At 41.8% G+C, this 15,297-nt stretch overlaps 1 protein-coding gene across 1 annotated transcript in view; it reads right to left on the bottom strand.

Annotated features, from left to right (window-relative positions):
- map7d1b (MAP7 domain containing 1b) overlaps nucleotides 1-15,297 on the bottom strand; it is a 48,347-nt gene that overhangs the window by 16,495 nt on the left and 16,555 nt on the right. The window contains 3 exon segments of the mRNA XM_029663050.2: nucleotides 4,451-4,471; nucleotides 4,884-4,952; nucleotides 6,538-6,792. Coding sequence (XP_029518910.2) covers nucleotides 4,451-4,471; nucleotides 4,884-4,952; nucleotides 6,538-6,792 — 345 coding nt within the window.

Genomic DNA, 15,297 nt, shown 5'->3' with positions numbered 1-15,297 from the left:
TACTATTTTCTACATTATATAAAAATATAAAATATATCAAAACTATGAAATAACACATATGGAATCATGTAGTAACCAAGAAAGTGCTAAACAAATCAAAGTATATTTTATATTTGAGATTCTTCAAAGTAGCCACCCTTTGCCTTGATGATAGCTTTGCATACTCTTGGCATTCTCTCAACCAGCTTCATGAGGGAGTCCCCTGGAATGCATTTCAATTAACAGGTGTGCCTTGTTAAAAGTTAATTTGTGGAATTTCTTTCCTTCTTAATGCATTTAAGACAATCAGTTGTGTTGTGACAAGGTAGGTGTGGTATACAGAAGATAACCCTATTTGGTAAAAGACCAAGTCCATATTATGGCAAGAACAGCTCAAATAAGCAAAGAGAAACAACAGTCCGTCAATACTTTAAGACATGAAGGTCAGTTAATGCGGAAGTTTCAAGTTTCAAGTGCAGTCGCAAAAACCATCAAGCGCTATGATGGACCGTCACAGGAAAGGAAGACCCAGAGTTGCCTCTGCTGAGGATAAGTTCATTAGATTTACCAGCTTCAACAATTGCAGCCCAAATAAATGCTTCACAGAGTTCAAGTAACAGACACATCTCACTATCAACTGTTCAGAAGAGACTGCGTGAATCAGGCCTTCACTACTAAAGGACACCAATAAGAATAATAGACTTGTTTGGGCCAAGAAACACAAGCGATGTACATTAGACAGGTGGAAATCTGTCGTTTGGGAGTCCAAATCTGAGATTTTTGGTTCAACCACCGTGTCTTTGTGAGACGCAGAGTAGGTGAACGGATGATCTCTGCATTTGTGGTTTGTGGTTCCCACCGTGAAGCGTGGAGGAGGAGGTGTTATGATGTGGGGGTACTTTGCTGGTGACACTTTCAGTGATTTATTTAGAATTCAAGGCACTCTTATCTAGCATGGCTACAACAGCATTCTGCAGCGATATGCCATCCCATCTGATTTGAGCTTAGTGGGACTATCATTTGTTTTTCAACAGGACAATGACCTAAGACACCTCCAGGCTGTGTAAGGGCTATTTCACCCAAGAAGGAGAGTGATGGAGTGCTGCATCAGATGACCTGGCCTCCACAATCACACGACCTCAACCCAATTGAGGTGGTTTGGGATGAGTTGGACCGCAGAGTGAAGAAAAAGCAGCCAACAAGTGCTCAGACGATGTGGGACATCCTTCAAGACTGTTGGAAAAGCGTTCCAGGTGAAGCTGGTTGAGAAAATGCCAAGAGTGTGCAAAGCTGTTATCAAGGCAAAGGGTGGCTACTTTGAAGAATTTAAAACTTGTTTGGTTACTACATGATTCCACATGTGTTATATCATAGTTTTGATGTCTTCACTATTATTCTACAATGTAGAAAATTAAGAAAAACCCTTGAATGAGTAGGTGTGTCCAAACGTTTGACTGGTACTGTACATGGCAGCTATGCCATGTAAAAAAAAAAAACAGTTAGCTAATCAAGGAAGTTCAGAAGTCATGGATGGGATCATGTACCATTCAGCGTTGTTGAAGCACTTAGTGAGCAGAGGAAACATCAGGGTTACATAGCTAATACCTTAGACCTGTTCTCTGTTTCCAGCCTATTACCTAACTGGGATATAATCTCTCCATCTCTTTCTATTTCTTTCTGCCCTACCTGGTCATAAACAACTCTGAATGACTGAGCAGTACATAATTTGCTGTTTGTTCACTGAGAGGAATTCTGGCCTGGTGATCTGTTAAAGACTTTTAGAGGCACAAAAGTCTCGTGGCTTCCTGGAACCAGATTGGAAAAGGAAGAATAATAGAATGGGAAGATGAAGACATATTGTTGTTTACATCCTGCTAGAGTTGTAATCTTATTAGAATAATTCTAATAACAGTAAACAAGTAGTTGTGGTAGTAGCATCCTACTGTGTTTTACTAGTGCTTTCTAGCAGATACTGAGTTTCACGCCACAGATTCTGTGGCTCATTCCTGACAGACACGATTAAAATGCAATCATTCGGGCTTTGTTTAAAATCCAAGCATGCTGTGCACCAGCTGTGTCCTCTCAGCTCATTAAGCCTTCTTTGAGGTAGACGCCACATGTGTACTGTGTCTCAGAGTGGCATTTCCTGTTCTGCAGTCCCTTGCACATGGGCCCACTTCCACACACATGTTGTTTAGCATGGTGGGGGCAAGCTACTTTTGAAGAGTTTTTGGGGGGCTCATAGTTTTTTGGGGCCCACTTCCACTGCACACATTTTGTTTAGCATGGTGGGGTCTGGATACTCTTGAAGAGTTCATTTTTTTCAAGATAATGTCTCAGTGCTGATTGTGAGATGTCTTTGATAACGCATATCTTTGATAATGAATGCAATCCTCACTCTGAAATATTTAAAACATTAAAACGATTTGATCAAAATCTGAAAGGCATGAGTGTTTGATGTTCTAAGTTAAGGGCCTGATTTGTATTCTGTTAACATTCCCTAGCCCTTCTCTATAAATAAGTAAAAGGCTAGAATACTCTAGTCCAGGGGTTCTCAAACATTTTCGGTCTGGGGACACCTTTTGTGATAGCAAAATAATCATGGACCTCCTCATAATCAGAACACAACTTGCATATAAGGAGATTTACTATGACTTCGGCAGAGCATGCCCGGATGAACCAAGTCTCTGGCCCTGGGATGGAACATTTTCAAGTCCCACCTCTTGGCATCGGAGAGAAAATCTTCCAGTCCTCAAGCTAATTTCCTGCAATTCTACCCATTTTATCAAGGGGAAGAGAGATAACTTTGCCGTTTTAAAGGTTAAATTACAGTGCATTTATGTTTTAAAAATATCTATCGTTTTTTTGGGAATACAAGAAGTATTGAGTGGAAAAATGTCTAATTGCTGAAGTACTGTGGATACCAATATTCCTGTGAGCCTCCCAGGCCCATGTTGTTGTTAATAATATGACATTGTATTTTGTATTACACCCTCTAAACGTTTTCCACATGTATCTGTTTTGTTAGTAATATTCATAACAAAATATACAAAAATCAGATCTGGCCACAGACCCCTGCTCTAGTCTGCACCCACAAAGAAAACACTAGCTTGTTTCTCCATCATGGATCAAAATGTATTATAGCAATTTTCAGTATCTGAGTGGCAGAAATACAATTAGCTAAATACATTGAGCGCATGCACTTTAACATTGTAAAGCCACAGTAATGGCATTATATACAATGTCCCTTACATAACAACCCTGTGCTTTAAAATATGTTGTAAATAAACTTGTTTTATTGTCACATACACCAGATATGTGCAGTGAAATGTGTTGTTTTACAGGGTCAGCCATAGTAGTACGGTGCCCCTTGAGCAAATTAGGGTTCAGGGTATTGCACAAGGGCACATCGACAGATTTTTCACCTTGTCAGCTCAGGTATTTGAACCAGCTACCATTTGGTTACTGGCCCACTGCTCTAACCACTAGGCTACCTGCCACCCTAAAGGGATAAGTACAAAAAATAATCACATTTAGCTTTTTTTTTGTATGTCATCACCAGTATAGTATATATATGGCCATAAACTTTAGAACATCTAACCATAAAAGCTTGATGCTGTGAGATCTAAACATTACAATATCTGGTCCATAGGAGATTCATATCTTACATCTGGACCAACAGAGGTCAGCCAAAGGTTAGCCATTATCAGTCAAATAATAGGCTCTGTCCGCTGGCTGGCTGGCTGGCTGCTGAAACGATTCCTTGGCATGGCGATTATAATGAGACTAATGAAATAAGTAATTACATCTAATCTGTCTGAGAGGCACGTCACGGTCGATTCACGGTAATGACTACACATTTTTCACGCCGCTCCCCAGGGGGATTATGGGACGGCTCAGTGGGATACGCCCGCCATGTCCTCCTCTGATTGGTTGCTCAGGATTTGGCCTCAGTGCAGAGAAAGAGGGGCTTAGGCCAATGTTGTGGGAGAATAGGGTTGGGGAAAATACTAGTCTACTGCATGTCTCTGAGTTGATAATAAGATCAGAATACAATATCATGAAAAATAGATCCTGAAAACATCTGTAGAGAAACATCTATATTGGAAAGACATTACTAATGCCCCATCAAATGAATGCAAAGTATACATGCAGAAATTGATGGGGGATTTGAACAAATACGGTGAAGGAAAAATATCTGCAAAATGAGAACTTGAAAGAAAAAACATCATGATGGGGTCATATAACTGAACTATCTAATCGTTTTGACCTTCAGAGAAAAACAAGACATTCTAACGTTCCCAGTGAAAAACGAGGACAACAAACAGAAGACAAAACAACTGATTCATGGAGGAGGTAGAAAAAGGAAAGAACTGTTGAGAAGCATACAGAGGGAAATAAAAAAACAGAATAATAGCATGACTGTTGCTGCTAACAAGTGATGTTACCAGTGCTGTTCTTATTGCCTTACCTTGCAGCTGAGTTTGCTGTTCTGAAGCAGCAATACGAGAGGGAAGACAACAGCAAGTGTCAACAAGCATCAATCATGCAAAAGCAGAACCCATGGCAGAGTATTTCAAATGTAAGACAGGAGATCAGTTAAGGGTTGCGTAATTCAACATATTGAAGGCTACAGTGTCTAATGGGTTAATAATCCCTACATTCTGTATCACTGTCTAGAGTCAGAAATGTAGGCTGAATCCCAAATGATACCCTATTCCCTTTGTAGTGCACTACCTTTAATCAGGGCCCATAAGACTATGTAGGGAATAGGGTGCCATTTGGGACGCATCCCTAGACAAGACTAGATACGTCTCTTTGCCCTCCACAATAGGCAAACCCAACATGTCACATAGGATACAATGATATCATTTCTCTATAGCATATTTTCCTTTAGGGCTTACCAATGTATTTGGCCCTCTCTTCCCTCCGCTCCTTGGCCTGCTTCTGCCGTTGCTCTGTGCTCAACCCATCTAGGCAGAGAAAGATACACTAAGCATACCAAACATTAAGAACACCTTCCTAATATTGAGTTGAACACCCCCCCTCTACAAGGTGTTGAAAACGTTCCGCAGGGATGCTGGCACATGTTGACTCAAACACTTCCTACAGTTATGTCAAGTTGGCTGGATGTCCTTTGGATGGTGGACCATTCTTGATACACACGGGAAACTGTTGAGCATGAAAAACTCAGCAGCGTTGCAGTTGACACAAAAGCCTGGCACCTACTACTATACCCTGTTCAAAGGCACTTACATGTTTTGTCTTGCCCATTCACCCTCTGAATGGTACACATACACAATTCATGTCTCAATTGTCTCAATGTTTAAAAATCCTTCTTTAACCTGCCTCCCCTTTATCTACACCGATCGAAGTGGATTTAACAAGTGACATCAATAAGGGATCATAGCTTTCTCCTGGGGTCACCTGGTCAGTCAATTTCAAGGAAAGAGCAGGTGTTCCTAATGATTTGTATACACATTGTACATTTATTTTGACCTAAAATATCAACGCACTACAGAGTCCCAGTGCACAGAACAGCTGATCGCACCTGTAATGTAGAGTACAATAGCATAGCAGAGGCCATGTACTTGAAACAATTATTGTTTAAATTCTAAACTACAGTGTGTATTCATATATTCAAGATGAAGGTCTACGTGTGCGTTCCAAATGGCACCCTATTGCCTATATAGTGCATTACTTTTGACCAGAGCCCTATTGACCATGGTGGAAAGCAGTGCACTACATAGGGAATAGGGTATAATTTGGGACGCAACCTACATCTCCCGCTGCGATGGTATAATGTTATTCACTCTACAGCTTAACAGTTTGTGTGAACCCGAATGGAACTCATGTGATCATATATTTTGCACCTTTTCCTGTCTTGCAGCACCCACTTTGATAAACGCAAACAGCATCAGAGGAAGGATTTTTGGTATGCATTTTAAATCCTGTTTCAGCCTAGGCACAGATGTACTGTATATTGATGGCCGTGGCTGTGGACCGGACTCTGTTTTGATAAGCTGTATGTATTGGAAACGGGGCCTTAGGGTAAAGCCAATCTCTTTCTGTGGAGCTCAAACTTCATGCTATGTAATATGTATGCCCCGGCCGTAACTATAGCAACCGCTCTTTCCTCCCACCACCATCAAAGGGTGAATTTCTGTACTGGAGTCTTATAAGGCTGGAGTCTGAAGAGACAGGCTGGAGAGTGTTCAGGAAAACTCCCTTAGCCTGAGGTCCTCCTGTCCCAACACAGGGCCTCAGTACTCCCCCCTCCTCCTCAAACCCCACCTCCTTATTCCTGCATACCGTACCATCCACAACAAATGATTTGGGGTTCAGTCATTGCCATCTGTCTGATTGGGTGTGTAATGACTAAAGATCAATTCGATCACCAGAAGCATCGGATGGTTCTCCCCTCTGTGGACAGGTAGACCAGCTTCAATAGCTCCCTTACTCTACACATTACACTGTATATCTAACCCCAGGCTATTTCCTTATCCTCCTGGTTCTCTCTCTCTCTGGTGCTCAGAGGTGAGACGTTGTATACCGTACCTCCTTTTTTAGGCTGGGGGCTGGTACTAGACCCAGGGGTGCCAGGTCTGGCATCTGTCTTGGTGGAGGACTCTGTCTTTGAGGTGTGCTCTGTTTTGGGACAGATCTCTGTGTTTGGGGAGAGGTCTGTTTTGGGACAGGACTCTGTGTTTGGGGAGAGGTCTGAAATGTCTGAGTCATCTGGTGTCAGTAGGTCCTTGATTATCTCCTTCTCTTCATTCTGGATGGACCGAGGCTCTGGTGTGGAGGGGAGACCTGGAACACAGGGATAACGTTCATCAATGAAGGGAAATAAAACACTATACATAAAGGATAGCTTTGAAGACGAGATTATATATATATATATATATATATATAACACTGTTCAAAAATTTGGGGTCACTTAAAAATGTCCTTGTTTTTGAAAGAAAAGCACGTTTTTTTTGTCCATTAAAATAACATCAAATTGATCAGAAATACAGTGTAGACATTGTTAATGTTGTAAATGACTATTGTAGCTGGAAACGGCAGATTTTTTTATGGATATCTACATAGGTGTATAGAGGCCCATTATCAGCAACCATCACTCCTGTGTTCCAATGGCACGTTGTGTGAGTTAATCCAAGTTTACCATTTTAAAAGGCTAATTGATCATTAGAAAACCCTTTTGCAATTATGTTAGCACAGCTGAAAACTGTAGTCCTGATTAAAGAAGCAATAAAACTAGCCTTCTTTAGACTAGTTGAGTATCTGGAGCATCAGCATTTGTGGGTTCAATTACAGGCTCAAAATGGCCAGAAACAAAGAACTTTCTTCTGAAACTTGTCAGTCTATTCTTTTTCTGAGAAATGAAGGCTATTCCATTCGAGAAATTGCCAAGGAACTGAAGATCTCGTACAACACTGTGTACTACTCCCTTCACAGAACAGCGAACACTGGCTCTAACCAGAATAGAAAGAGGAGTGGGAGGCCCCGGTGCACAACTGAGCAAGAGGAAAAGTACATTCGAGTGTCTAGTTTGAGAAACAGACGCCTCAACTGGCAGCTTCATTAAATGGTACCCGCAAAACCCTAGTCTCATATTTCTTTTTATACCTTTAATTTAACTAGGCAAGTCAGTTGAGAACACATTCTTATTTTCAATGACTGCCTAGGAACTGTGGTTTAACTGCCTAGTTCAGGGGCAGAACGACAGATTTTCACCTTGTCAGCTCAGGAGTCCCAATCTTGCAACCGCACAGTTAACTAGTCCAACGCTCTAACCATTGCACTCCACAAGTAGCCTGCCTGTTACGCAACTGAAGTAGAAGCCAAGGTAAATTGCTAGCTAGCATTAAACTTATCTTATAAAAAACAATCAATCATAATCACTAGTTATAACTACTAATCCAGTTTAGCAGGCAATATTAACCAGGTGAAATTGTGTCATTTCTCTTGCATTCATTGCACGCAGAGTCAGGGTATATGCAACAGTTTGGGCTGCATGGCTCATTGCAAACTAATTTGCCAGAATTTTACGTAATTATGACATACATTGAAGGTTGTGCAATGTAACAAGAATATTTAGACTTAAGGATGCCACCCGTTAGATAAAATACCGAACCGTTCCGTATTTCACCGAAATAATAAACGTTTTGTTTTCGAAATGATAGATTCCGGATTCGATCATATTAACGACCAAAGGCTCGTATTTCTGTGTGTTATTATGTTATAATTAAGCCTGATTTGATAGAGCAGTCTGACTGAGCAGCAGCAGGCCCGTAATCATTCATTCAAACAGCACTTTTGTGCGTTTTGCCAGCAGCTCTTCGCAAGCACAGCGCTGTTTATGACCTCAAGCCTATCAGCCTAATGGCTGGAGGAACCAATGTGAAATGGCTAGCTAGTTAGCTGGGTGTGCGCTAATACTGTTTCCAACGTCACTCGCTTTTAGATTTGGAGTAGTTATTCCCCTTGCACTGCAAGGGCCGCGGCTTTTGTGGAGCGATGTGTAACGATGCTTTGAGTGTGGCTGTTGTCTATGTGTTCCTGGTTCGAGCCCAGGTAGGGGCAAGGAGGGGGACGGAAGCTATACTGTTACACTGGCAATACTATAGTGCCTATAAGAACATCCAATAATCAAAGTTATATGAAATACAAACGGTATAGAGAGAAATAGTCCTATAAATACTATATTAACTACAACCTAAAACCTCTTACCTTGGAATATTGAAGTCTCATGTTAAAAGGAACCACCAACTTTCATATGTTCTCATGTTCTGAACATGGAACTTAAACGTTAGCTTTTTTACATGGCATATATTTTACATGGCACACATTTTTACATGGCACATTTTACTTTCTTCTCCAACACTTTGTTTTTGCATTATTTAAACCAAATTGAACATGTTTCATTATTTATTTGAGGCTAAATTGATTGTATTGATGTTTTATATTACGTTAAAATAAGTGTTAATTCAGTATTGTTGTAATTAATCGGTATCGGCTTTTGTGGTCCTCCAATAATCGGTATCGGCGTTGAAAAATCATAATCGGTCGACCTCTAGTCTCAACGTCAACAGTGGAGAGGCGACCCAGGGATGCTGGCCTTCGACAGGCCAATAAAAATAAAAGATTAAGATAGGCAAAAGAACAGACACTGGACAGAGGAACTCTGCCTGGAAGGCCAGCTTCCCGGAGTCGCCTCTTCACTGTTGATGTTGAGACTGGTGTTTTGCGGGTACTATTCAATGAAGCTGCCAGTTGAGAACTTGTGAGGCATCTGTTTCTCAAACGTTTGGGCCCACAGTGAGAAGAAGACAAGGCTCAGCCTAGCTTTAGCAAAAATACTAAGCAAGACACAGTCAAAGGCATGGGCAGTTAGGGAATAGATTGAGAGAAAGAGGGGGGGAGGGAGTAGACTGATAAAGAGAAAGAGACAGAGATGTCAAATTGGCTTTTTACCAAATTATCATACGACAGACCTAATTGACAAATAAACAAACAAAACAAAACAAAGGCAAAGTCTTCTCATGCTTTGTTGATTTCAAAAAAGCCTTCTACTCAATTTGTCATGAGGGTCTGCTATACAAATTGATGGAAAGTGGTGTTGGGGGAAAAACGTACAACATTATAAAATCCATGTACACAAACAATAAGTTTGCAGATAAAATTGGCAAAAAACACACATTTCTTCCCACATGGCCTAAGGGTGAGACAGGGATGCAGCTTAAGCCCCACCCTCTTCGACATATATATCAACAAATTGGCGAGGGCACTAGAAGTCTGCAGCACCCGGCCTCATCCTACTTGAATCTGAAGTGAAATGTCTACTATTTGCTGATGATCTGGTGCTTCTGTCACCAACCAAGGAGGACCTGAAGCAGCACCTAGATCTTCTGCACAGATTCTGACAGACCTGGGCCCTGACAGTAAATCTCAGTAAGACCAAAATAATGGTGTTCCAAAAAATGTCCAGTTGCCAGGACCACAAATACAGTCATGGCCAAAAGTTTTGAGAATGTTAATATTAATTTTCACAAAGTTTGCTGCTTCAGTGTCTTTAGATATTTTTGTCAGATGTTACTATGGAATACTGAAGTATAATTACAAGCATTTTATAGGTGTCAAAGGTGTCAAAATTACATGAAGTTGATGCAAAGAGTCAATATGTGTCAATCCGCCCTGGCATGCTGTCAATTAACTTCTGGGCCACATCCTGACTGATGGCAGCCCATTCTTGCATAATCAATGCGTTGAGTTTGTCAGAATTTGTGGGTTTTTGTTTGTCCACCCGCCTCTTGAGGATTGACCACAAGTTCTCAATTGAATTAAGGTTTGGGGAGTTTCCTGGCCATTGACCCAAAATATTGATGTTTTGTTCCCTGAGTCACTTAGTTATCATTTTTTCCTTATGGCAAGGTGCTCCATCATGCTGGAAAAGGCATTGTTCGTCACCAAACTGTTCCTGGAGAAGTTGATCTCGGAGGATGTGTTGGTACCATTCTTTATTCATAGCTGTGTTCTTAGGCAAAATTGTGAGTGAGCCCACTCCCTTGACTGAGAAGCAACCCCACACATGAATGGTCTCAGGATGCTTTACTGTTGGCATGCCACAGGACTGATGGTAGCGCTCCCCTTGTCTTCTCCGGACAAGCATTTTTCCGGATGCCCCAAACAATCAGAAAGGGGATTGATCAGATAAAGTGACTTTAGCCCAGTCCTCAGCAGTCCAATCCCTGTACCTTTTGCAGAATATCAGTCTGTTCCTGATGTTTTTCCTGGAGAGAAGTGGCTTCTTTGCTGCTCTTCTTGACACCAGGCCATCCTCCAAAAGTCTTCGCCTCACTGTGCGTGCAGATGCACTCACACCTGCCTGCTGCAATTCCTGAGCAAGCTCTGTACTGGTGGTGCCCCGATCCCGCAACTGAATCAACTTTAGGAGATGGTCCTGGCACTTGCTGGACTTTCTTGGGCGCCCTGAAGCCTTCTTCACAACTATTGAACCACTCTCCTTGAAGTTCTTGATGATCCGATAAATGGTTGATTTAGGTGAAATCTTACTGGCAGCAATATCCTTGCCTGTGAAGCCCTTTTTGTGTAAAGCAATGATGACGGCACGTGTTTCCTTGCAGGTAACCATGGTTGACAGAGGAAGAACAATGATTCCAAGCACCACCCTCCTTTTGAAGCTTCCAGTCTGTTATTCAAACTCAATCAGCATGACAGAGTGATCTGCAGCCTTGTCCTCGTCAACACTCACACCTGTGTTATTGACGAGAGAATCACTGACATGATGTCAGCTGGTCCTTTTGTGGCAGGCCTGAATTGCAGTGGAAATGTTTTTTGGGGGCATTCAGTTCATTTGCATGGGAAATAGGGATCTGGAATAGAGTCCCCTAAGCAAACTGTTCCTGGGGCTCTGTTCACAAACACAAACACCTACCCCAGGACAGCAACACAATTAGACCCAACCAAATCATGAAAAAACTAAAAGATAATTACTTGACACATTGGAAAGAATTAACAAATAAACAGAGCAAACTAGAATGCTATTTGGCCCTAAATAGAGAGTACACAGTGGCAGAATACCTGACCACTGTGACTGACCCAAACTTAAGGAAAGTTTGACCATGTACAGACTCAGAGAGCATAGCCTTGCTTTTGAGAAAGGCCGCCGTAGGCAGACCTGGCTCTCAAGAGAAGACAGGCCAGGTGCACACTGCCCACAAAATGAGGTGGAAACTGAGCTGCACTTCCTAACCTCCTGCCCAATGTATGACCATGTTAGACACACATATTTCCCTCAGATTACACAGAGCCACAAAGAATTCAAAAACACACCCAATTTTGATAAACTCCCATATCTACTGGGTGAAATACCACAGTGTGCCATCACAGCGGCAAGATTTGTGACCTGTTGCCTCGACAAAAGGTCAACCAGTGAAGAACAATCACCATTGTAAATACAACCCATATTTATGCTTATTTATTTTACCTTTTGTACTGTTACAACACTGTATATATACATAATATGACATTTGTAATGTCTTTATTCTTTTGGAACTTCTGTGAGTGTAATGTTTACTGTTAATTTTGATTGTTTATTTCACTTTTGTATATTATCTACTTGACTTGCTTTGGCAATGTTAACATGCCAATAAATCACATTGAGTTTAATTGAATTGGGAGAGAGAGAGTACAGAGAAAGAGAAATAGAGAGATGGTATCAGAAAAATAAGAGCGTGAGAGAGAAAGGGGGGAGGGAGTAGACTAAGAAAAATTATGGGAGAGAGTAGACTGAGAAAAAGAAAGAGAGAGTAGACTTAGAAAATGAAAGGGAGAGAGTCGATTGAGAGGGAGGGAGGAAGGGAGACTAAAGATATAGGCTATATTTCCATCAAGCACTATCAACAAATGCAGAGAAAAGGCTCAGCCGTAGAGCGCCATTTTGAGGGGCAAACAGGCCAATTTCAAATCAGGCCTTCTCTGAAAAGGAAAGTGCTGACGTAACATTTAGAATGGCTAATTAATGATGTGCCAACCTCTGCAAAAGCTCTTAAAATGCTAAATATGCTGCTGGTTACTCAAGCTCTGGTCTGGAACAGGAACATTATCCCTCTGAGTGGGGGATGCAGTGTTTCCCCTAGGATTTTCTTCAGCAGTGGTAGCAAAAGTTTGAGTGGGAGGGGGGATTTCCTTTTGCTGGGGGTTCGGGGTCATGCACCCCCATTTTAACATTTCCAAAATTTCTAAAAACATGTTTTTACTTAGTCATAATGGGTTATTGTGTGTACATGGGTGATAAAATCAAATAAAATATTTAATCCATTTTGAATTGAGGCTGTAACACAACAAAATGTGGAATAAATCAAGGGGTATGAATACTTTCCGAAGGCACTGTACCTAATTTAAAACCACCAAACGACTCAATGCATCAAATGCTACAAATATACATTGCAACTTGTCATTCCAGGGTTTTTTCTGGAACAAAAGGGGGCTTAGGAGGTGGGTGTGGCGGGGGCATGGTAGTGGACATGGCCTGCTGCTGCTAAATTAATATAGGGTAAACACTGGGATGCATGAGTCGACAGAATGTGACGTGTGCACATCGACCATTGGAATGAAATACCATACCATCATGCAGATACTTTGCAGTAACACATAACCAGTAGCATTCAAAGTCAAGTTCCAGGACATATCATATTCTCTATAGGATTCACTAACAAAAGCATTATGAAGCATAATCAGTCTTTGCTCTGATCTTCAGTCCTTGGACCAAGCTTCTTAACATCTGACCTTTGGACAGGTGACAGAGAGGTCACAGGAACCCAAAACACATCCTGTATTAATACCTCCTCAGACGTTGTTTTTACACTTGGCTCTCCTGCTGACAGTGTCTGCGTCCCAGATGGAACCCTATTCCCTATATAATGCACTACTTTTGACCAGGACTGAGGGCTCTGTGTCTCTCTGTAGACTGTGCTATTCAGCTGCTATCTGGGCCTAGCTGTAACAGCAACACTGGTGCTCACAGTGACAAACTGCACTACAACATAATGGTGCATGGTGGGGGAGAGAGAAAAGGAGAGAAAGAGGGAGAGAGCGTTGGGGGGAGGGTGAAGAAAAATTGCACACCTCTACAAAGACCTATGGAGAACAGCGAGAGAGGAGAAGAGAGAGAGAGACAGAGATTGATAGAGAGAGGGGGAGGTTCAGTAGAACAAGGGAGAAGATAGATTGTGCATCTCTACAATGATTCAAAGGGCAACAAAAGAAAGAGAGACAAAAAAAGGAACAGGAGGGGAGAGAGAGAGAGAGAGAGAGAGAGAGAGAGAGGGAGGAAAAGAAAGAGCGAGACAAAGAAAGAGAAGCATAATGTTGTGTGATATAGGTGTGAAGGCATCCAGCCTGCTCTCTGACTCACATTAAGCTCACAGTGGGCAGATGGAGCATATCCCTCTCCTCAGACCCATCAAAGGGTCTGAGGATGGGCCTGCTCATAGGAATCTGGTCAAAAGTAGTGCAGAGAACAAACGCTCACCGAACCCGATAAATCACATATTAACACTGGGCCTCTCTCCAGCTGCCTCTATTTACAGTACACACATCTAGCCAGGGATGGCAACACAGTGGCGAAATCATAGCAGGTTAATGGGAGGATAATTAAGAAATAAGAATTGAGGGAGTGTGGTATATGGCCAATATACCACGGCTAAGGGCTGTTCTTACCACGACGCAACGCGGAGTGCCTGGATACAGCCCTTAGCCATGGTATATTGGGCATATACCACAAACCCCCGAGGTGCCTTAGTGCTATTATAAACTGGTTACCAACATAATTAGAAGAGTAAAAATAAATGTTTTGTCATACCCGTGGTATATGGCTTTCAGATTATCAGCATTCATAGCTCGAACCACCCAGTTTATAATGTGCATTGAATCCTCTGTCAAGATGACAGAACAACTGCAGGTTTCTGCAAAGAGAATCACTTCACTTGTAACTGCCAGAAAATACAATGTGATTTGGCAAGAATAGTACGATAAACCTTCCCAGAGAGTAAACTTGGAATATTTGAACATTACATCACAAGAACCACAAAATATGACCTAAATAAGAGTGCCATACATTGAGAGGGAAAAGGTGAAGAAACACCCCACAGTACTACATTGACAGTGTGAAGGACTATCATGAGTTCAAGAAGCATATCCAGGTCTGTTGGATAACTGGGAGGAAAAGGTTGAAGACACCCTTCAGGTATTATAGTGTCATGAGAGAACGGTGAGAGAGCCCACCTCTGTCACTGAACTATAAACCCTCACGCGACTGGGAAAGACATGAAAAGGTCAAATGTCCAACTTTCCAAAAGCTCAAATAGAAGCTATTGTGAACTCTCTGCATAGAAACAGGAACTTAGCTAAAACCACACAACAGAGGGAGAGAGGACGACAGAGTCTGACTTCATCCCAAGTCAAATTTGGGGGTGGTTTTGAAACTGTGCTATGGGGTTATTACAGTAATAAGTATGTTTGTGTGGGTGTGGCCCTGTGTTTTCATCTCTGGGCTTTAATGATGTTGAGGGAAGGAACCAAAAGTGGAAGGAGGGGCAGGACAAGAGGGAAGGAGAGAACAGAAACAAACTCCAAAAGGAACAGACTGCGTGGAAGGAACATTGTGGAACGTTCTGTTAGAAAAACACTAAAGTTGTTTTCATTCGTGAGTCAATCTGTGAGTCTGGTATGGTCGGGTTGTTTATAGGAAGAGTACAAGCAAGTCCAACATAGTTTCAGTTCATATTTGAT

This window comes from Oncorhynchus nerka, linkage group LG7, assembly GCF_034236695.1.
Source record: "Oncorhynchus nerka isolate Pitt River linkage group LG7, Oner_Uvic_2.0, whole genome shotgun sequence".
In the NCBI taxonomy this organism is placed as follows: domain Eukaryota; kingdom Metazoa; phylum Chordata; class Actinopteri; order Salmoniformes; family Salmonidae; genus Oncorhynchus; species Oncorhynchus nerka.
This window is presented reverse-complemented; position numbering and strand designations above follow the sequence as displayed.